Below are 24,941 nucleotides of genomic sequence, written 5' to 3' on the forward strand. Positions count from 1 at the left end.
TCCGTACACACTGAGTCCCCCTATATGCACTACACCCCTGCCTCCGTACACACTGACTCCCCCTATATGCACTACACCCCTGCCTCCATACACACTGACTCCCCCTATATGCACTACACCCCTGCCTCCGTACACACTGACTCCCCCTATATGCACTACACCCCTGCCTCCATACACACTGACTCCCCCTATATGCACTACACCCCTGCCTCCATGCACACTGACTCCCACTATATGCACTACACCCCTGCCTCCATACACACTGACTCCCCCTATATGCACTACACCCCTGCCTCCGTACACACTGACTCCCCCTATATGCACTACACCCCTGCCTCCGTACACACTGACTCCCCCTATATGCACTACACCCCTGCCTCCATACACACTGACTCCCCCTATATGCACTACACCCCTGCCTCCATACACACTGACTCCCCCTATATGCACTACACCCCTGCCTCCATACACACTGACTCCCCCTATATGCACTACACCCCTGCCTCCGTACACACTGACTCCCCCTATATGCACTACAACCCTGCCTCCATACACACTGACTCCCCCTATATGCACTACACCCCTGCCTCCATACACACTGACTCCCCCTATATGCACTACACCCCTGCCTCCGTACACACTGACTCCCCCTATATGCACTACACCCCTGCCTCCATACACACTGACTCCCCCTATATGCACTACACCCCTGCCTCCGTACACACTGACTCCCCCTATATGCACTACACCCCTGCCTCCGTAAACACTGACTCCCCCTATATGCACTACACCCCTGCCTCCATACACACTGACTCCCCCTATATGCACTACACCCCTGCCTCCATACACACTGACTCCCCCTATATGCACTACACCCCTGCCTCCATACACACTGACTCCCCCTATATGCACTACACCCCTGCCTCCATACACACTGACTCCCCCTATATGCACTACACCCCTGCCTCCGTACACACTGACTCCCCCTATATGCACTACACCCCTGCCTCTGTACACACTGACTCCCCCTATATGCACTACACCCCTGCCTCCGTACACACTGACTCCCCCTATATGCACTACACCCCTGCCTCCATACACACTGACTCCCCCTATATGCACTACACCCCTGCCTCCATGCACACTGACTCCCACTATATGCACTACACCCCTGCCTCCATACACACTGACTCCCCCTATATGCACTACACCCCTGCCTCCATACACACTGACTCCCCCTATATGCACTACACCCCTGCCTCCGTACACACTGACTCCCCCTATATGCACTACACCCCTGCCTCCATACACACTGACTCCCCCTATATGCACTACACCCCTGCCTCCATACACACTGACTCCCCCTATATGCACTACACCCCTGCCTCCATACACACTGACTCCCCCTATATGCACTACACCCCTGCCTCCGTACACACTGACTCCCCCTATATGCACTACACCCCTGCCTCCATACACACTGACTCCCCCTATATGCACTACACCCCTGCCTCCATACACACTGACTCCCCCTATATGCACTACACCCCTGCCTCCGTACACACTGACTCCCCCTATATGCACTACACCCCTGCCTCCATACACACTGACTCCCCCTATATGCACTACACCCCTGCCTCCGTACACACTGACTCCCCCTATATGCACTACACCCCTGCCTCCGTAAACACTGACTCCCCCTATATGCACTACACCCCTGCCTCCATACACACTGACTCCCCCTATATGCACTACACCCCTGCCTCCATACACACTGACTCCCCCTATATGCACTACACCCCTGCCTCCATACACACTGAATCCCCCTATATGCACTACACCCCTGCCTCCATACACACTGAGTCCCCCTATATGCACTACACCCCTGCCTCCATACACACTGACTCCCCCTATATGCACTACACCCCTGCCTCCATACACACTGACTCCCCCTATATGCACTACACCCCTGCCGCCATACACACTGACTCCCCCTATATGCACTACACCCTTGCCTCCGTACACACTGACTCCCCCTATATGCACTACACCCCTGCCTCCATACACACTGACTCCCCCTATATGCACTACACCCCTGCCTCCGTACACACTGACTCCCCCTATATGCACTACACCCCTGCCTCCATACACACTGACTCCCCCTATATGCACTATGCACTACACCCTGCCTCCATACACACTGACTCCCCCTATATGCACTATACCCTGCCTCCATACACACTGACTCCCCCTATATGCACTATGCACTACACCCTGCCTCCATACACACTGACTCCCCCTATATGCACTACACCCCTGCCTCCATACACACTGACTCCCCCTATATGCACTACACCCCTGCCTCCATACACACTGACTCCCCCTATATGCACTACACCCCTGCCTCCATACACACTGACTCCCCCTATATGCACTATGCACTACACCCTGCCTCCATACACACTGACTCCCCCTATATGCACTATGCACTACACCCTGCCTCCATACACACTGACTCCCCCTATATGCACTATGCACTACACCCTGCCTCCATACACACTGACTCCCCCTATATGCACTATGCACTACACCCTGCCTCCATACACACTGACTCCCCCTATATGCACTATGCACTACACCCTGCCTCCATACACACTGACTCCCCCTATATGCACTACACCCCTGCCTCCATACACACTGACTCCCCCTATATGCACTACACCCCTGCCTCCATACACACTGACTCCCCCTATATGCACTATGCACTACACCCTGCCTCCATACACACTGACTCCCCCTATATGCACTATGCACTACACCCTGCCTCCATACACACTGACTCCCCCTATATGCACTATGCACTACACCCTGCCTCCATACACACTGACTCCCCCTATATGCACTACACCCCTGCCTCCATACACACTGACTCCCCCTATATGCACTACACCCCTGCCTCCATACACACTGACTCCCCCTATATGCACTACACCCCTGCCTCCATACACACTGACTCCCCCTATATGCACTATGCACTACACCCTGCCTCCATACACACTGACTCCCCCTATATGCACTACACCCTGCCTCCATACACACTGACTCCCCCTATATGCACTATGCACTACACCCTGCCTCCATACACACTGACTCCCCCTATATGCACTATGCACTACACCCTGCCTCCATACACACTGACTCCCCCTATATGCACTATGCACTACACCCTGCCTCCATACACACTGACTCCCCCTATATGCACTACACCCCTGCCTCCATACACACTGACTCCCCCTATATGCACTGCACCCCTGCCTCCATACACACTGACTCCCCCTATATGCACTGCACCCCTGCCTCCATACACACTGACTCCCCCTATATGCACTGCACCCCTGCCTCCATACACACTGAGTCCCGCTATATGCACTGCACCCCTGCCTCCATACACACTGAGTCCCCCTATATGCACTGCACCCCTGCCTCCATACACACTGACTCCCCCTATATGCACTGCACCCCTGCCTCCATACACACTGACTCCCCCTATATGCACTACACCCCTGCCTCCATACACACTGACTCCCCCTATATGCACTACACCCCTGCCTCCATACACACTGACTCCCCCTATATGCACTACACCCCTGCCTCCATACACACTGACTCCCCCTATATGCACTACACCCCTGCCTCCATACACACTGACTCCCCCTATATGCACTACACCCCTGCCTGCATACACACTGACTCCCCCTATATGCACTACACCCCTGCCTCCATACACACTGACTCCCCCTATATGCACTACACCCCTGCCTCCATACACACTGACTCCCCCTATATGCACTACACCCCTGCCTCCATACACACTGAGTCCCCCTATATGCACTACACCCCTGCCTCCATACACACTGACTCCCCCTATATGCACTACACCCCTGCCTCCATACACACTGACTCCCCCTATATGCACTACACCCCTGCCTCCATACACACTGACTCCCCCTATATGCACTACACCCCTGCCTCCATACACACTGCCTCCCCCTATATGCACTACACCCCTGCCTCCATACACACTGACTCGCTCTATATGCACTACACCCCTGCCTCCATACACACTGACTCCCCCTATATGCACCCCTGCCTCCATACACACTGACTCCCCCTATATGCACTATGCACTACACCCTGCCTCCATAAACACTGATTCCCCCTATATGCACTACACCCCTGCCTCCATACACTCTGACTCCCTCTATATGCACTACACCCCTTCCTCCATACACACTGACTCCCCCTATATGCACTACACCCCTGCCTCCATACACACTGACTCCCCTATATGCAATGGTTTCGCCGTAGACGAGTTACAAGCGGCATGACGTCATTAGTCACCTCTTCAGAATGGAAAGACCTGCACGGTATGGAATTGAACATTCCATGTTTCTGGAATGTTATTGTATCTGTTGACTTGGCCCATCCATGGTTCTTCTGCCCACTTTTCTACAGTCCCAGGTCGACATTTTTAATTCCACTATTAAGGAAATGCAAATGTCGCAGATTAAAGAAGCTTCTATATTCATCCTCTCCCTGTGTTCAGGAGAGGCTGCAGCAGCTGTGTACACTTTTCTAGGCGCTGTGTTACAGCTGAGTGTGGAACCATTGCTGGAGTAGTGTCATACATTTGCACGGGTTTCATTTGACTGTATTTTTATCATTTTATACCAATCTGATGCGTATATTGCACTGTTTGTTTATGTTGCTTCTTCTGAAGCTTGATACTTCGAAATAAAGGCTCTAAATTACAGACTATATATTTCTGATTCCTAAACAGATATTTTCAAAGGTTTTATGTAGCGACTTTATTTTGGAGGTAATTCTATTCTATAAAGACACTGTCAGAAGCAGTTGGTAATTGGCTATTTATAACGCACTTAATTACCCAGAGGTTTCTAAGCGCGGACCTGGGGATCGAACCCGTGTTGCTCCACGTCGTTTTTGCTTCTAAGGCGAGCACGTTGCCTCTGAGCTATCAGTTGGCACGATGCCCGCTCCTAAGCATTGCTCGTTACTGCTCCCGTGTCGATAGCATTCTTGTAGTCAAGGGTTGACCACAATACACATCCAGCCAGTCATGGTGGTCATAGTGGCCACTCTTGTGGGCTTTATCAGCGCCCAGCACGTGTTGCTGCGTGCGTACAATGGCGCTAGGCCTTCGAGACGGATTTAGAATAGCACTGGTCAGTAGGAGGGGACTGTACTTCAGAGTGACAATGTAGATTTTACACTCCCTTGTACAGAGCAGCACTCCACTGGATGCTAGACCATCACCAGTGCACAGGAACATTTTGTAACAGGTGTTGTTGCTGGCAGTCACCAAAGACAAACCAAGAGACCTCTCTCAAAAATGTAGGCCAGAATTGCCACACTTTCAAGCATGGTGTGCCCACGCCAGATCATGAGGTATGTGGCCCTCTCATGTTTTTTTGTATCCAAAGAAAGTAATGAGGCTGGTCTCAACAATACATGCTACCATTGGCCCTGTAAAACACATTTCTCATGGTATGCCCACGTTGCCCAAATCAAAACCTACAGTGTGTATCGATCTATACCAGTTCTGCATCATCTTACTCTCAGTGCCCACAAACTGCACCTTTGCCCCCTGTAGACCCCCACAACACATATGTAGTCACACAAATGCGTATGCAAACACCTATTATTTAAAGATACTTTTTCCCCTTGTTATGAACCTAAAAGGTATGAATACTTAATTATTTCACAACTTATATTGGAAAACGTGAGCTCTCCTTACCCTGCCCAATACGTCTTCATGAATACAAGAATTAGACATCCCAGAAGAGCCTATATGATGTTAAGAACATTTGACATATGAGCATAACAGCAAACACTTTTTTGCATGCTTAGCTAGTAGACAGCATGCACATAATGCATTTTATTTTAAAGGATCTTTTAAAGTAAAGATTTGGGCTATTACCCTTAGGGTGCACTACAACAACCTTAGCCTCCTGGCAATAGGACCCAACCTTTGGTATAAGTCTGAACTGCACAGGTTGGTAGTGCGGCTGAGCAGCCAGGCTTATCTCAAGATGGGTCAATGTGAGCAGTAGGGTGGTTACACATAGATTCACAGTGACAAGTATCCAAATAAACTCTTACACACAAGGTTTCTTGATTAAACAATTATTAATGTATTTAACAGACAATTAGAATAAGCCTTCTTCAGAAGGGGCCATATAAAGCAGCACTCAAATACACTTCAATAATCCACACTCTTAGGTTTCTTTAGATTCAGTAATTCCCATTGGGGATGGCACACAGGCACTTCCTACACCCTCAGGTTACTTAAATAACTAGGATGCTGTTGGCATTAATATATTACTGTTACATCTAGTGTAGGCAGCGAGTGAATAAAAAGAAAGGGTCAGTAGAATAAACACGAGATCTCAAATGTACTTACCAAACAAGGCAAAACACTATTGAACTCCCCAATGCAGAATAGTTTAACCCCTTCCTGGAAGGATAGGTGTAACACAACAACAGAGGAGAGAAGAGTCTTTCAGGGAACTAGGCTAGGCCAATGTCGATGGGCAAAAGTCTTGGTAACTGAAGCACTTCTTGAAGGTGAGTAAAAGTCTTTGCACAATTTTTTAAGTTCCTTGAAGAAGAAAGAAGAATCAAATGTAGGGCCACAAGCTGGAGGACTTGTGAAGTAGAAGCTACAAGCAAATCTAAAATGAGAGGTAAGTTCTCTTAGACTTTACAGTACATTTGGTTCGAAGAAAAGATGCCGCTGGTGACCTCTGTTCCTGTGCAGCTCTCTCAATCCCACTGTTCCTGGGCCTCAGTCATGGGGACAAGAGGGAGGACTTCTGGGGACCCCTGCTCCGCAACGGGACGGTCGGCGACCGCAACCGGCAAACTTTGAATCAGTGGCTCTTCAGTGTTTCAGCTCCTTGCGTATACCGCAAACAGTACCACTGTGGTTTCTGGCTGTCGAGATGGACCTTCCTTGCATCTGAGGTCCCGTACTCTGTTGAGGGGGCTCAGGTTCGGTCAGTCCTGCTTCCTGGGAGTCTGGAGGCCAACTTAAAGCAACGCACACAAACTGGTGTTCCTCTCCCTGGCTATACGGTTTCCAGCAGCAACTCTGTGGAACTTCAACCAGCTCCGAGACAGATGTCCAGGGGGCTTACTTGGTAGTTGATTGGTCCCACCAACTCAAGGGGAGAAGTCGTCCTTGCAGGGTCTTCTCTGTCGAGACGAATTTGGAGCTTCAGCAGAGCAGCAGGGCTTCACCGGGCAAACCAACGGTCCAGGAGATGCAGCAGGCGTCCTCTTGAAGCTCTTTTCGGATTCCTTCGTCCAGTGGTCAACTCTGCCTTCCAGCCAAAAAGCCTCACCTTTTATGCATGTTTCTCCCATTCATTCCAGCCTAGCTGTCAATCACCCAGCAGGGTGGCTGTCCTTGCTGGACAGTCAGACAGCCAATCATCACAGAGTGCATTCCCTCACTTCCTGCCCCCACTAGACACTCTGGTGCCAGAGGCGGGTTTCACTTCTGAAGCCCGCCAAGGGCAAAACGAACAAAGGGACCAAACCTGGTTTGGCGTGCAGAGTAAATCTCAAGAAGGACCAAAACAACAAGAAATGGTGACAAAAATGGCAGCCATTGATGCTTTACTGTAGCTGCGAACTCCGCCCACGGTAAAAACACGACATGGTAGTAAAAAGTAACCACTGCCACCAGCCATTCATTGTGTTAAGGGTAACATAAAAAATGTTACATGAGAAGTTAGACAAAGGGGCTACTAGGTAACCCCTCCAGCACCCTATAGTAAGATATTGTAAGTAAAGTCAATTTCACTTTACTGCTCTTCGAAACAGTAGTTAATCCAAAAGTAAGGTATTTAACCCTTGGGTAATCTTGAAAGACTTCCCTGTGTCACTGCACTAAAGGTGCTGTGTGACACAATGCAAAAAATATGACTATGGAGTTTGGCAGACTCCAAAAACAGAAGGAAACAGAGAGTTAACAATCAGAAAAATACATGAGAGAGTGGGAAAAGGGTCTCACTCTCTCCAGGTTCAAAAGTCCTAGAGTGCAGCTAAAGTGCTGGTGGTCTCTAAGGTAGAGAGGAATTAGCACATTTCTGAGAATTCTCCCTAACAGGTCTTTATCGTGTTACTCACTTTTATGGTCTTTGTAGCAGACACAGATAGATTTGGTATCTAAAGGGAGTGATGCAGGGTTTTTCATTTGGATATGTCTCACCACTCACTATGCCAATTGATTTAACACGGTATACAGTGTTTATCTTGAATCCTATATATTGAAATACCCATATCCCGAATCTTTTATCATGTATTTAGGGTGGGGTAAAGGTTTACATTTTATTGGGAAACGGTCGGGATGGGTTTTTAGGGGTGGGAAACGGGGGTTTGCATTCACTATAAAGGTTTTCAAGATAAAACATTCGATACATGGGCATTCGTTATAGATTAATTAGATATAAAGGCATTTAACCATTTGGCACTAGTGTTTAAGAAAGGTGCTTCTAAGAACAAAAATGTTTATCAGCTGTAATTGAGAGGCCTTTGGTAAGATGCCTTTGGTCATCTGCATTTTGTGCTGCTCATGTCCTCTCTGAAGGTGAGTAGGTCCCTTCAAAAAATCCCGAAATGGGAAGGGGTGGCAAGTGTGAAAACGTTGCCACCCATGTTACCAGCATAATGACTGACCCGTACAGGTTCTGCAGCCTCAAGCCCCTCTTGATGAGACAGCAGCTAGGGGGTGAGGGCGAAGTCCTTGACCGCTCTGAAATCAGTGGTCGTGGTGGGCGGGTGCGGTTGGGAGCGGGGCTCCTCTACTTTTTTTAATTAAGTTCTACTAAATCCTATACTTTTATTTTTAAAAGAAACCGTTCCGGAACGGTTTTGTTTCAAAATAAAAGTGTAGGAAGAAGTTGAAAGTTGCCCTTAAAAAGCGGGCGTGTTTGTTCGGGGGTATGATTGCACGTGGGAGGGTACATGGAGATGGGGTTATTGGGGAGCAGGGACAGGTCAGCAGGGAACAGAGGTCCACTACTTCTTTTTGTACACTTTGACCACTGTCTGAAATGCCCCCTGTTCTGCACTGTGGAGCCATGTGTGGGGGCGAGATGCCCTCTCCCCCCCTTCTTTTCAATATATACATTATCCCTCTGTGTGTGGATCTGGAGAATGTGGGTCTGTTTTTCTGCAACTACGCAGGTGATTTTCAGTTGGCACTCGAGATCCATGGAAACCATGAAAACGATCATGGAAAGTTGGATTTAGTCTATCAGACCATCAACGGTTGGATGAAAACTAACTGGTTATGCCTAAATGCAGCAAAGACTGAGCTCATGATCCATGGGCCTCGGCATGCCAGAGACAGGCTGAGTCAGGCCTTTGCGAGCTTTACGATTGACGCTAGCAAGATGGCAGTCATGTCCAGGGTGAAGACTTTAGGTACTTACCTGGAGGCCTGCCTCGAAAGCGGTGCCCATGTTGAGGCAATAGAGAAAAACACTAATTACCATCTTAAAGTGTTACAACAAGTTGCCCGCTTGGTTTCAAAGGAAAACTGTGTTAAGCTGGTCAGAGCAGTGATACTCCCACGGGTGGACTATCGTAATGGTCTTTTAGGTGGGGCAAACAAAGTCGATGTTCAGAAATTGCAGTTTGATTTATACACCAGATGAGTCGTGCTGAACATACCTCTGCGTCACGGAGGGATCTGCACTGGCTGCCCGTTTCAGCAAGGATTCAGTTTAAGTTGCTGACCATCTTCCATAGATGTGTCTTTGGCAATGCCCCGATGTACCTTAAGGATAGGTTGAACGCCTAACGCCCAAAAAGAAACATTCGATCCGCCAAGACCTGCTGGCTAGAAGTTGACCGCATAAAAAGAGCCTGTGGAAATGGTGGTGCTTTCCATGCCCTAGCAGCACGGGCTTGGAACGTTCTACCGGAACACCTGCGGAAGGAAGAAAATCACTTGGTGTTCAGGACATTGCAGAATACACGATTGTTTGAGTAACACCGGGATCCTTGTTGGCTTATGATCTTTTCCGTTGGGCGCTTGGATGCCTTTGGGGTTTGGCGCGATACAAATTCATTAGCATAACATAACACAGTCGGTACTCTACTGATCCTGGATCCTGTGGCGGTGCCAGCAGCTGGCATAGGAGGGCCCTTTAGAAATTGAGGAGGTTGAGGGCCGAAGACAGCACTTTGCTGCGACTCTCAGCCAGGGGGCGTTACAGCAGGACTCTGTCAAATCGGTCACCTCTGAGAGCAGAGTTCACGCTTAAAAATCCTTATCAAGCAGCAGCAATAAACGCCGAGTGGCAGAGGACAGTACCTGCCATGCCCATAGTAATATATGCCCCCGTGATGAGGCCAGCTTTTAGACGGCTGAACCCTCCCAATGATTAACACCTCCAGGTGAAGCTAGCTATCCTCTGAAACTTTGTAAACGATGGATCTAATGGGCCAAAGGAAGGCTGCAGAGACATGCAGTGTCCTGGTATCAGAGCAATGGGGAGGCGGGAGGACAGCGCAATGGGATAACACGCCTACTGCAGCCCTCTGCAGTTCCTGGTGAGATTCTGATACAGGTTTGCTTGCTATGCTGGGGGCCTGCAGTCACCTCATCATCTCAAGGAAGTGCCTTGTTTTATTCCCAGCACAAGTAAGTGACTTCTTCACTTTTTCCCCCTCCATTTCTTTTATAGGATCTTTGGGGGCAGAGAGACAGCTTTTGTATGAGGGTTGCAAAGGCCAGAGTGCACTAAGCAAAGGCACAACTGGCTGTGGGCATGCAGGCACTTGGAAGGGAATGGAGTCTTGGGTGATAACTCATGGCCCCACCCTCGAGCTGTGTTTTAAAGCTGTCCTCGAGCCACACCCCCCCCCAAACCCCCAAAAATGGTGGCTGAGCCCAACCCTGACTGGACCCTTATACAAAGTATAACAACAAACAGGGTTACGTTGTTGTAGAAAAAACAAGGGAGGGCACGGGCAAGCCGTTGGTTTCCTTTTAACCGTTAAAAGGATCAGACGTGGTAGCACAAAAACAACGGTTTTGTAGGAAAATGTATTAAATTACTCAGAGTTTCGAATGTACACAACTGATGCGGAAAATAAGACTGAAGCAGTACTTCACCAATGAGACAATTGAGACCACTGATGCGACGGGTTTACGCCCACCTTCACAGTTTTTTCCTCCACATTGTATGAATACTCCAGAATCAGTAACCTTCGAACAAGCATTACTTAAGAAAATCTCAGAGTTCGAGCGGACCATTCCATTCATCAACAATAACTGTACTAAACCCCAACTGGCAGCACTTTCCGATCTAGCTACAAATCCAGCCATTAGCATAAAACCGTCCGACAAGGGGGGAGCCATTGTCATTATGGACAACACCAACTATATCAACATGGTCAACAACCTTCTGAGTGATAATACCAGCTATAAAATGTTCCGCACCAACCCCATACCTGCCCTTCAAGAAATGATAGCTCCAATCATCTATGAAGCCGAGGCTGAAGGATACATCAGCGCCCGTGAGGCCGCTTTTCTTTCCCTGCCTCATCCCCGCATTCCGGCGATGTATGCCCTACCGAAAATCCACAAGGGCATTGTGCCCCCACCAGGGCGCCCAATTGTGTCCGGCATTGGCTCCATTTTGGAACCCCTCTCTCAATTTGTAGACTTTTTTTTATAAAGGACCAGATTCCCAAAATGACTAGCTATGTCAAAGACTCCACCAATATGCTGAATCTACTTGATACCCTGCAGTACGACCACAACAAGAATGGCTAGTTACAATCGACATCGAGTCTCTGTACACTCGGATCCCCCAACAAGAGACTTTGAATATGCTGAGCAGACTACTACATTCTGGCATCGAACTACATGGTGTGTCGCCAACCTTCATCCACCAACTGGCAGACATCGCACTGACCAAGAACTATTTTTTATTTCAAAATACCTTCTACCAAAAGGTATCCGGTACCGCGATGGGAGCTACTTTTGCCCCCAGCCTTGCCAACCTGAATGTCGATCTCTTTGAACAAGAACATATCTACCCTACTACCAAACCCTTTCTTGCCAACCTTTGCACATGGCGTAGATACATAGACGACATTTTCGTAATCTTCAAAGGGACGGAACAGGACCTTGCTTCTTTTCATGCTTGGCTTAACTCACTCAATCCACACTTACAGTTCACACTAGACAAAGAGAAACACTCCACTCATTTTCTGGACCTTGCAATCTCCACAAACAATGGTAGACTAGTCTCAAGTGTCTACAAAAAGTCCACCGACAGAAATTCCCTTCTATGCTATTTCCAAATACCACCCTAAAGCACTCAGAGACAATCTCCCGTTTGGACAATTCTTGCGATACCGCAGACTGTGCAGCCAGACCCCCACCTACACCACACAGTCCAGCCTCCTACGAGAACAATTGGCAGACAGGGGGTACCCTCAGAAAATCATTAGGGACACTTACAAAAGAGCTAGAAATATTCCTAGATCTGTAACCCTGCAACAACACACAAAACCAGCCAGCACTACAGGAATTACAGCAGTATTCAGTTACTCGCCCCTACTTAACAAGATCAAGAAAGAAGTCAAGACCTTGTGGCCGATCTTGAACACAAGGCATACCACCATCCCTGTACCACGTTTTGCTCTTAAAATACGATCAAACTTGCGAGATAAAGTGGTTAAAACACTAACACACAATATCCCGATCACAGGACCTAGCCAGCGTACCCTTTGGAACACAGCTCCACCCAGAGGACATGCCCCTTGCGGCAATTGCTCCATGTTCCCCCAGACATCATGCACCACAGAGATCGATATAGGATGGCAGACACCATGGAGGCAAATGACATTGACCAATTGCAACTCCAAAGGAGTGATCTACATGATCATTTGCCCCTGTGACCTTAGGCACATTGGCATGACAACTAGGACAGTCCGCATACGCATGGTCGAACATCGGTCATGCATATGCACCAACAAACTTACTGCTCCCTTAGTCCAATATTTTGTAGCCGAAGGACATACTGCAGACTCTTTTAAATGGACCATCATAGAAAGGGTCACACCTCCTGTGAGAGGGGGTAACTTTAACAACATTCTGTTCAGAAGGGAACAGCAGTGGATCTACAGACTCAACACATGCTCCAAAGGACTGAATGAAAATATCAAGTGGCACGACCTAGCGGTGCTATCATAGGCCGCCTGGCTGATAGTACTGGTCCAGTCCTGCCTCCTTTCGTCTCTCTCCCCCCATCCTTTTGTCTCTCTCCCCTTCTTTTGAGTGACCATCCCTTCTCACAGTAACCTCCCACTGTGTGACCATCCCCTTTTGAGTGACCTTTCCTTTGGTTCCTGGACCTCCTCTATCCCCCCCTCCCCCATTTTGCTGCAACCACACAGACATGTTTTCCCGACCCCATTGGGCTCCCCCCCCCTTTCCTCTCTTTCCTTTCCTTCTCTGCTCCCTTCCCCTCCTCCCCCTCCCGCTCTTCCCTTTTTCTCCCCCCCATTTCCTCCCTCCCCCACCACTTCCCCTCTCCCTTTCCCAACATGGAGTTATGCCTTACCTTGGTGCGTTTAGCCTCCGAGCTCCATACATAGCTTTAGAATTCATCAGCTGTTCACACGTGTTTTTTTGATCTATCTATGGGCGATTGGGCATGTCACCCCTGTGTGGGCCCACACCGCTCTTCACAGGACGTTGCCTAGACGCCCGCCGACGTCACTTTGACGCTAGGCGGGCGCACGCTGCAACCTTGTTTCTATAGGCGTTTGGCCTTACTTCGGTATCGCGCTCATTCCGAGCGGTCCCACGAACGAAGCAGACGCCTGCACCGGAGACGCAGATCTGGTACTGCCCTTGCCGCCCCTGCCCAACAGAGCAGCCTGCATTCTAGTTTTAATTCTATATATGTTTTAAGCCTGATTGTTTCAGACTTTCCTTCCTGTCTTCCAGAGTTACCAGCCAGCCTGTGACAGACCCCCTCCAGCACACATTTTGTGCATAGAGGTACCCATGGCCCCTCTCACCTGTTTCATTTGTTTTTCGTTTGTTTTTCATATGCCACCTAGCACGTTCCCCTTAGTGACCAGGTCACCTCACCCCTCCACTCCTCCCTTCCTCCCCCCCCCTTCTGATGAGGCATTAATAGACACCGGTGATCAGGCACCAGTAATTTTCCTGTAATTCTCACCTCCATTAAATTGTGTCTTGATCCACACTGATCCTCTTTCTCTTGGGGTAAGGTTCAGATCACACTTCTCCCCCCCTCTTTTCTGTATCCCTACAGGAGCGACTTGTCCCCATTTCAGACGCTCTGAAACTTTCGGATTGACCCCCCTTTTTTGAATCACGGTCCTGATGAAGATGGCCCCAATTATGAGTGCCATTGAAACTGGTCGACCCCACAGGTCATGAGGGCTCTCATGACCTTCACCAAATATCTTTACGGAAAGGAATAAGATATTGGGAGAGAACAACTGTTCCTGCGCAAACCCAGATGAAAAGAGTGTGCAATTTTTAGAAGAGCTTTCCCTCACCATTTTGGCCCCTTGGCCATTTTTAATTTGTGCATTTCCAATCGTTGAATCTCAAGTATTCCTGACTTCCTGTGACCCACGGGAACCATTAAAATAACAACACAGGAAAACAGAATATGAACAGTTGACCGTATCCAGGTCGGATTACCACCACACAGCTACAGAATCTAATCTTCAGTTCTGGACAGCGATGTACCAACCCTATTGGATTTGCCACTCTCTTGTCACCCCTTGCACTTGAGTTCGAGGATATGAACCCCCAGTTTTTTGCTTCAGAAACTCTGAGTAATTTAATACATTTTCCTACAAAACCCTTATACAAAGTACCATATCATCGGGAACCACTCCATACAGGGTCATGCGGTACTGGACTGCTCCATGCCACCACACACTGCTGCGATTGTTTGTATAACTTTGCTAGCTGAGCAAGGTTGTGATAAGCAACAACGCATAGCACCTAGAGGGCATTATATTCCATCAGCACCTGGGAGGTGTGTCCCAGCCAATCAGACTGCTTGGAATGCAAGCATTAATATGAGGTTAAGTCTGCTTCCAGAGCCATCCTTTGGGCTTGATGCCTCCCCTGTGGCGGCTCTTGGCCTCTTTTCTTATCTTTTTGTCCAGTACGTCAGTCCGTCCTTCTTTGCCTGCTCCCGCTTGCCTTGCTGTGGCCTAGTCTTCTTCGTCCCTGGATCAATGGGATCCAACTTTTCACATTTCCCAAGAGTTTCCTAGATTTTAGGGCCGAATAACATGTGCGCGAAGGAGAGGGGAGTGCCAAAATGCCTCATGGGCGTTCCAGAACATAGTCTGCCAGTAGGGATGGCACACCTCCCCAGTTCCTAGAGACATCTCGCATCATGGTTTATGCTTATTAAATGTGGCACCATGCAATGGGTAAGGAAAAGCTCTGGATGTGAATAATAGCCAGTCCTCTGCCTCCGAGGCATGCCCAAACTGTTTTTTTTCTGGTGGGCAAACAGGCTCTGGAGCACGCCTGTCCGGATTCATCCATGGAAGTCAAAAGGGGGTCCATCTTTCCTGTTTCCCTTTCCATTGATGGCATTAACTATTCTCATGTGAAAGCTGACAGCCCCTCCACTCATGTAGCGTTTAGAAGCCGGGCATCATTCACATTTAGGCTATTTCAATACCTGGATATGGTGCCCGTGTGCTAAAATAGTCCCACAGAGTCCCTAATTATGATTAGTACCCGGCGAGGGACAATCAGTTTTCAACTAGCGACCCAATTTGTCCTCGTGGGGTCGTTACCAGCCCGCCAAAGCCTTTGTCGGCCCGGTCACAACCACATCATGGCTGCCATGGAAAGGGTGAAGGGACAACATGTAGTCCCTTCTCGCCATTCACGGTGGCCATCTTCTTTGCTTACTTTTTAGCCCCTATTTGAATAGCTGCCTGGAAAGGGTAAAGGGACAACGTGTAGTCCCTTCTCTCTGTTCCCTGGCGGGCATCTTTTATTTATTTTTTCAAATCCCATTTCAATGGCTGCCATGGAAAGGGAGAAGGGAGTACGTGTAGTCCGTTCTTGCCATTCCACGGCGGCCATCTTCTTTGCTTACATTTTTCCCCCTATTTGAATAGCTGCATGGAAAGGGTAAAGGGCTTCGCTCTGGCCTGTGACTATGGGCCCAGGGGCATTACCTGAAGCGGTAGTGTCCCCAATCACGGGGCTTATTGCTTAAATGCATGCCTGTAGAACATAAGTTTTTATTTCGCCTTTGCACCCATTAACAGAGGGCAGCAGGGAAAACATAGGGTGCCACGGGGGAGTAAAGACACTGACAGCTTCCTAGAAGTAACACGAGGTGCATGGGGGCTGCTATATTCTTATGAACTGCTGAAAGGTCTAGACGTAGTTCAGGCAGTTCTCTTAGTGATCAGGAGATTACTGTTGGATGGACAAAAGGTGTTAACTGTGTTGGATGGAATGTAAGCAGGTCAGGGTATAAGGAGAAGCTGCGCTTTGCATAGTGCAGAGTAACAGCCATGATCAAATACAAAGGAGGAACAGCACAAGAGCCTTAAATCCCACCCCAGGCTGCACAGAAAAGTGTTTAGTGTGCAACAGATGTTTCACAATTTCTCTCAGTGCAGTAGGGAGGGGGTGCCCTCACATTTGCAGGGTGCCACTCCAGCTAGAGCTTGCCTGAGAGAAGTCATCCTGGTTTTGGAACTCTCCGTGGTTAAGAAGACGGTTTGGGGGGGCAAGACCCCATAATGAAATTGGTCTCCACTTGGCAAGGGAGAGAACGTTAAACACAAATTATACAGCTACAAAAACCTACCCCCAAAGAGCGGTGAGAGTTGGGGAAGAGGCCTGGGTAAAGCTAGAGACTACGTGAGGCCCCCTGGTCAGGTGGGGAAACTGGCAGAATAATTGGACTTTCTATTAATTTAAAAGAATAAGTCAAATATGTCTAAGAAGCGTGTGAGATAGTTTAGTGAGTTAAGTGCTTTCTTCAGAAATGAATGTGCAGCCTACAGTCATGGTTTCAAATCCTACACTTCAGATTGGGGGATGCGAAAGCTTTTAATTAATCAGACATCTGATAAGTGCTCTGACCAGCCTCACACGTCATTGGTTTTCAGCCTCCTGTACCATTACACAACGGAAGCCACCATATAAAAATGTGGTATGCTCCCTAAAAAACAATGATATGGGAGGTTTGTGATAAATTGCCATCTGGCACGAGTCTGGAAACTGTGGCTGCTTATTTTTTTTTTTATTAATTAGTAAAATGATGAGGGCAATTCCATCTCTCAAAGTGTAATCTGCTAATCAGATCCTCCTGTCATAAATTCCATGCCGAAGGCATGTGTACCCGTGCCCTGCTGCATCAGTACCCTGATCTTCCGCACCTGCTCTACCAGTGGCAAAGAGCAGGTTCAGAGGTCACAGATGCCCTCCTGACAGCTGAAGTGACAGGCGTTTACCATCTGCCCCCCTGCTCTAAAAATACGCCGTGACTGAATAAGGGTAATCATTGCAGCTCCATCCAATTTGACTTCACACATGTGTCAGCTCCTGTGAACCAGCTCAGCTGTGGACGGCAATGTCTATTCTGACCAGACAGGCTGGCTCTGCCAAGTGACAGGACAGGAACCTGAATGCCCATGACTCTTCTTTGATCTCTGTGTGAGGGTAACAACCTACCCCCGGAGACAGCCAATGAACAGGAATCTGTACTGGGCCAGGAATCAAAGGAGCACGCCCAATGTGGCCTCACACCAAGGTGCTGCACACCAAAGGGGCCTTTGATCCTATTGAGAAGGGAAGAAGTTGAGTTACTGTAGACAGTGAGAGTGCTGTACAGTTCGAGGAAGGTTCAACCACCTTGTTTCTCTCTGCCTCTTTCCGTCCTATCCACTCCAACTTCCTCTAGCACAAAACACTTTGGGTGTGATGACAGAAGGGCAAGTCCATTTCTTTGAAGATCAGAGATGGGACTCCTAAAACAGGCTAGCTTTAGTCCAATCGCCTGTGGACTTTTACCTTTAAAAGAAGAGGTCTCACACCACGTCTATGAATCATCTTTTGGACTTCAACCCTTGACGGCTTAGTTGGACCCGATTGGGAGAGCAGTCTTTTCCCAATTCCTCCAGTTGTGAGGTGCAGACAGGTGATCCAAGGCAGAGCCCCAGGGTGCATTGGGGGTGACCTGCGGCTGCAGCAGCCCTACCTCTCTGCCAGCCACAGCGGTACCCAGGACCTCACCCTGATGAAGGACCCCTGCGGTTGTGTGCCAGCCTCCACTGTATTTGAGAGTCTGAGAACAAGGACCCATCTTGTCCCTGAATCCCTGTTGTGGAACTTGCCATGTTGAAGGACCCCTGCAGCTGTGTGCCTGACTCCCCGGTGGGTGGAAGGATGAGAAAAGGACCCATCTTGTCCCTGAATCCCTGGTGTGGAACTTGCCATGTTGAAGGACCCCTGCAGCTGTGTGCCTGACTCCCCGGTGGGTGGAAGCACGAGAAAAGGACCCATCTTGACCCTGAATCCCTGGTGTGGAACTTGCCATGTTGAAGGACCCCTGCAGCTGTGTGCCTGACTCCCCGGTGGATGGAAGCACGAGAAAAGGACCCATCTTGTCCCTGAATCCCTGGTGTGGAACTTGCCATGTTGACCCCTGCAGCTGTGTGCCTGACTCCCCGGTGGGTAGAAGCACGAGAAAAGGACCCATCTTGTCCCTGAATCCCTGTTGTGGAACTTGCCATGTTGAAGGACCCCTGCAGCTGTGTGCCTGACTCCCCGGTGGGTGGAAGCTCGAGAAAAGGACCCATCTTGTCCCTGAATCCCTGTTGTGGAACTTGCCATGTTGAAGGACCCCTGCAGCTGTGTGCCTGACTCCCCGGTGGATGGAAGCACGAGAAAAGGACCCATCTTGTCCCTGAATCCCTGGTGTGGAACTTGCCATGTTGACCCCTGCAGCTGTGTGCCTGACTCCCCGGTGGGTGGAAGCACGAGAAAAGGACCCATCTTGTCCCTGAATCCCTGGTGTGGAACTTGCCATGTTGACCCCTGCAGCTGTGTGCCTGACTCCCCGGTGGGTAGAAGCACGAGAAAAGGACCCATCTTGTCCCTGAATCCCTGTTGTGGAACTTGCCATGTTGAAGGACCCCTGCAGCTGTGTGCCTGACTCCCCGGTGGGTGGAAGCTCGAGAAAAGGACCCATCTTGTCCCTGAATCCCTGTTGTGGAACTTGCCATGTTGAAGGACCCCTGCAGCTGTGTGCCTGACTCCCCGGTGGGTAGAAGCACGAGAAAAGGACCCATCTTGTCCCTGAATCCCTGGTGTGGAACTTGCCATGTTGACCCCTGCAGCTGTGTGCCTGACTCCCCGGTGGATGGAAGCACGAGAAAAGGACCCATCTTGTCCCTGAATCCCTGGTGTGGAACTTGCCATGTTGACCCCTGCAGCTGTGTGCTTGACTCCCCGGTGGGTAGAAGCACGAGAAAAGGACCCATCTTGTCCCTGAATCCCTGTTGTGGAACTTGCCATGTTGAAGGACCCCTGCAGCTGTGTGCCTGACTCCCCGGTGGGTGGAAGCTCGAGAAAAGGACCCATCTTGTCCCTGAATCCCTGTTGTGGAACTTGCCATGTTGAAGGACCCCTGCAGCTGTGTGCCTGACTCCCCGCTGGGTGGAAGCACGAGAAAAGGACTTGCCTTGTCCCTGAGCCCAGGCATTGGGATTGGGACTCACAGCACCCTGAGAGCCAAAACAGCCAAGATACAAGTGTTTTTGCCTTTGAACTGCTTGGAGCCACGTTTCATTACTCAGAGTTCTGCGTCTTGCTATCTTCGCCTTTTCAGTGCCCTTTCCTATGGGGTGTGTTTTGTGCAGTGTTTTTTTCTAGTTGGGTATTATGACTGTACATAGTGTGTTCAATTAAAGTATATGTATATTTTTAGAAAACCTTGATTGGACATTCCCTTTATTTTGGACTGTTGTACTTCACTGTTTGGGTCACTAGTGAGACACATTCACACCACTCCTAAGAGCATTGCCTTCCCTCAGCCCACGTTACCACAAAAGGCAAAGAAGGTGCACCCGTTGACTGTGCCTGTTTTACCTTTATGATTGTGTTGGGTCTTGGTTTGTAGAAGTGCAAGGGCTGAGTAGGCGCTTCAGCATCTACTCACCCTTGTAATCTTGCAGGGCAGAAGTAAATTTATCGTAAGGTTGCCCAGGGAAATCCCAGTGGTTATGATTAATTGAAAACCTTCCATTCATCACTTTTTGGTTTAAGTTTGACTCCATACGTGAGAACGTGCATGCTCAGATGTGTCTCCATGGCTTGGTATGCCTCCAGAATCAAGCTGCGTCTCACCGATTAGGCCCAAAAGTGCTGAATCTGGGGGTGCATGTGTTCCCATATAGAGAGGACAGAGACTGGCTGTGTGGGCTGAATTACTCCTACTCGAGGCAGGAAAAGGCTGTTTGCATATGGCTACTCCTATACAGTAAGAGGGTAGATGAGAAAACAAATTAAGGATTCCCGGAGCAATGCCAGCGATTATGATTAATTCAGAAACTCTCATGCATCAGTTTTTGGGTTTAGATTGCCTTCCCAACGAAGAAAGTGCGTGTCCAGACGTGGGTACTTTGCTCACGGTTCACAGGAAATCTAACTGCACATTATTGACAAGGCAGGCCCAGGCCGGTCCAGCAAGGCCCAAACATGTGTGGCGGTGCTTTATTTCTTTCTTTTTATTTATTTTACAATTTGTAAAGCGCACTACAGCCCACAGGCAACAAGGCGCTATAAGGACATTTTAAGAAGGCTTGCTTGAGGGTTACAGTAGGCGGCCCCAAAAAGTATAATTAAATACATTCGCATGGTTACAGAGGATGCAACATAGGACGTTACAGCTGGTTACTAATAATCTAGTCTAGGCAACAGGAGGCAAACACAGATATTCTCCTATACAAGGTGATACAGAAGAAGTGCAAAACCTAGAATGACAGGGTCTTAAATGAAGAGGTTGGTTTTTAAGGCCTTGCGGAAGGCCGTGTGTGAGTCGATTGATCTGATCTGAGCGGGGAGGTTGTTCCATAAGGTTGCCGTCATAGTAGGGAAGCTGGTGCCTCCTGCGCGCACTCTGCGTGTGTGCGGGACAGTGATGCGGTTGGCATAGGCTGCCCTCGAAGGTCTGGCGACTGTTTGTCTGGTTATCCTTTGAGTCAGATAGGGAGGGGCTTGGTCGTGAAGACACTTATGTGTAAGGGCCAGGGTTTTGAAAACCACCCTTTCCTTGATGGGAAGCCAGTGTACCTGCCTTCTGATCCCTGAGATGTGGTCCTTGCGAGAGGTGTCTGTAGCAGCTCTTAAGGCATTATTTTGGGCAATCTGTAGTTTGGTATGGTTTTTTTGGGAGATTCCAAAGAACAGAGCATTGCAATAGTACTTTCTGGAACTGATGATGGCCCTGGCAATTGAGATGCAGTTTTGGCGTGATAGGAAGGGCCTGATGGCATTGATGAGTTTGGAGTGATATGCTGCGGATGAGGCGATGGCATTTACCTGTCTGTCCATAGTGAGGCTGGGATCCAGGTACACACCCAGTGTTTTGATAGTTTGAGAGACTTTGATGGGAATATTGTATACGGTGAAGGATTGGTATTTGGAATCCAGTTTGCCCAGAGTGGATGGGGAGCCAACAAGCAGAAGTCTTATCACTGTTTAGACAAAGCCAATTCTCAGCCATCCAAGATTGAATGGTGGCGTATATACTGTTGAGTGTGTCCAGGTCCTTGGTGTAGTCACCTGATAGGGGGATGAGAACCTGAGTATCATCTGCATAGTTTGTATAAGAGATGCCCAGGGAGTCAAGAATCCTGAAGAGAGGTCTTGTGAAGAGGTTGTAAAGTGTGGGGGCTATGCAGGTGCCCTGTGGGACTCCGCATTTGATGGTGCTGGGTGTTACGTTGGCGGAGTCAGAGAAGACCTTCCTTACCCTCTCCTGAAGGAATGAGGAGATCCAGTCACACGCCTTGGTTGAGACGTGGGCTGAGGTCGTGAGATGGTGGCATAACGTTTTGTGCTCGACCAGGTCGAAGGCCGCAGAGAGGTCCAGAAGCAGGTGGAGAGCTGGTTTGCCATCGTCTCTTAGGTCATCTATTTGATTTTTTAGGTCAAGTAGTGCCGTCTCGGTACCGTGTCGGGGGCGGAAGCCAGACTGGCGAAGCCCAAGGAGGTGGTTGTCTTAAATACATTTTTGAACCTGCAGGTAGGCTGCTTTGTTCAGAATCTTTAGCAGAAAGGGGACGGTTGTGATGGGACAGTAGTTCCCTGGGATAGAAGGGTTGAGAGATGTTTTTTTCAGGAGAGGTTTGACCCAGGCTTCTTTTAGGGAAGTTGGTACATGCGAAGATTGAAATGATGAGTTGATGAAGGCTGTAATAATGGGAGTCAGGGCAGGGGCACAGTCTCTGATAATGTGGGAAGGGCAGGTATATCCCTTGCAATTGGAAGGCTTAATGGATTTCATGAGGGCAATGACCTCAGATTCAGTCATGTTCGAGAATTCAAATTTCGGTATTTGACTGGGATCGTTAGGCGGTTGGGCTGGGGGAGTCGTTGCGCACTCAAGGAGAGCGGATAGTGCTTTTTGGTGGGATAGAATTTTAGAGAGTAGGGTATTTATTTTGTGTAGCATGGCTGCTTGAATTTGGTTGCACCAGGTCTCATCCTGGGTAATGGTGGAGGGTGGAGTGGACGGTGTCTCAAGATCCCTGAAAATGGAGTTCGCATTGCTGATCCTGATGTTGTAGGAGTCTGCCTTAGCCTGTGTGATGGCTATTTTGTAATCTTTAGATATAGATTTGAAAGCAGTTTTGTTGGACTCGGAAGGGTGCTTTTTCCATATGGCCAGAAGTGCCCTCTTCTTAGTGCAGAGATCAGGAAGTTCTTGTGAGAACCATGCGTTGGAGTGTTTAGTTTTTTTTGCTTTTTCAGCGGTGAGGGGTGCGATGGCATCTACCGCTGTGGTTATAGTTTGGCTAAATGTGTTGGCTAGGATGGTGGGATCATTGGGAAAAGGGGGTAGAAGTGCTGGGATGAGGAGAAGCGGGAGGAGTGAGTCCTTCGTAAGTTTTTTAGAGCTCCTTGAGAGCCCTGCAGGAAGAAGGATGGAGGGTCTTGCGGGTCCTGGTGAGGTGCCGATGTGAAAGTTGACACAGAAATGGTCAGGCCAGGGGATGGGAAATACAGCGTGGCGGAGAATGGGGCAGTTATGTTGTGTCACCCAGTCTAGGGTGCGTCCTTTGGTGTGTGTAGGCTTGGTGATAGCTTGGTAAAAACCTAAATTGACTAACGCCTTTTGTAGGGATTGGGCGTTGAGGTCCTTGGTGTCATTGAGCCCTAGGTTCATGTCACCCAGCAGGATTACTTTTGAGGTTTTTTTCAGGTTGTCTGAGAGCAAGTGGATGAGGGCTTCCTAGAAGTCGTTTGCAGGTCCAGGGGGGCGGTACACTAGGTGGAATGCAATGGTAGTATTGTGTGAGATTTTGAGTTTAATAGGTAGGTAGTCTGCGTTGAGGCCTATTTCTGCCTGCGTTCTTCTAATGTCAAGAGAGTCTTTGGCTATGATGGCTACGCCTCCTCCCCTCTGTCCTGTTCTATCCTGTCTGTATATGGTGTAACTGTCAGGGATGGCCAGTGAGAGGGCAGGTCCAGCGGTGTCTTGAAGCCAAGTCTCGCAAATAAAAAGCATGTCAAGCTTGTCCCTGGTGATGAGGTCATGTACATCGAGCGTGTGTGCAGGGATGGAGCGTGCATTGACTAAGGTGCAGTTCAGGCTAGTTAAGGGGAGGCTGGTGGGCTATGATTTGGACTTGGCAGCATTGCCTTCCCTATTGTCAGCAGCATCAACGCTAGGCAATGAAGTTGGGGCAGCTTGAGTGCCCCTGCTGAGGGATGTGGGCTAGCAGGCCGCACTGAACCGCCCCATTTGGTGGCAGAGCAAAGACGCTGATCCCTTTCTATAATGGTGCAGATAGGTTTAAAAAAATATAGCATGAAAGGCTGCCCCGAGTAATGCTGGTGGTTATGATTAATTCACAAATATTCACCCTTCCTTTTTGGTTTTACAGGTAATGTTACAGCATTTAGCACAATGAAATTGGTACGTGAAAAATCTTGTATAACAGGTCTTGCAAAGGGTGGGGGCTCCGGCTTAAAGCTCTACATACAAACATGGAATTATAATCAATATTACTATCATTGTGAATGCCCTGTTTGCATTTTGATACATGCGCTTGGCCAAGATAGCAATGACTTCCGGTTGCTCTGGATACTTGCGCGCGGCAGGAGAGAAACGGCACTAGAAAGCCATACTTTACCGCAGAAAACGGCGGTGGAGGCGGGGGTGGTGCCGGTGGGCATCCCGGAGGCAGCGGCGGTGGCGGTGGAGGGGCGACAGGCATGGCTGCGGCCTTCACTGGCACCCGGAAGCGGCCGCCCTTCGATTCTCAGATCTGAAAGGAAAGGAACAAGGATGTCAACAACAAAAAAAAGAGGTGCAAAACAACAGAACAGAAATGCCACTCTCCGGTGAGCTGCCACTGGCAGACTTTGCCCGCTCAGCTGCCAATGACCTGCTGATAACACGGTGACTGCTACCTGCTGCAGTAAGTAAACAGGAGCCTTGCACGTGGTGTTACTGAAGCCCCAGTGAGGGCACACACAGAGGGCACACACACAGTCTCTCTCTCTCTCTCTCCCTTCCTCTCCCTCAGAAATGGACAGAATACTCAAGATGGAGCCTTGC

The 24,941-nt window shown here is 49.1% G+C and overlaps 1 protein-coding gene across 2 annotated transcripts in view; it reads right to left on the bottom strand.

Moving 5' to 3' along the window:
* Positions 1-24,941, bottom strand: part of WIPF3 (WAS/WASL interacting protein family member 3) — a 353,481-nt gene that overhangs the window by 173,503 nt on the left and 155,037 nt on the right. For both annotated transcript variants that reach the window (XM_069648925.1, XM_069648926.1), the window contains exon 2: positions 24,514-24,648. In XM_069648925.1, the coding sequence (XP_069505026.1) occupies positions 24,514-24,597 (84 nt within the window). In that variant the 5' untranslated portion in view covers positions 24,598-24,648. The remainder of the gene's footprint in view (positions 1-24,513; positions 24,649-24,941) is intronic.

The sequence above is a fragment of the Ambystoma mexicanum genome, chromosome 2q (genome assembly GCF_040938575.1).
Source record: "Ambystoma mexicanum isolate Mex_15411 chromosome 2q, UKY_AmexF1_1, whole genome shotgun sequence".
In the NCBI taxonomy this organism is placed as follows: Eukaryota; Metazoa; Chordata; class Amphibia; order Caudata; family Ambystomatidae; genus Ambystoma; species Ambystoma mexicanum.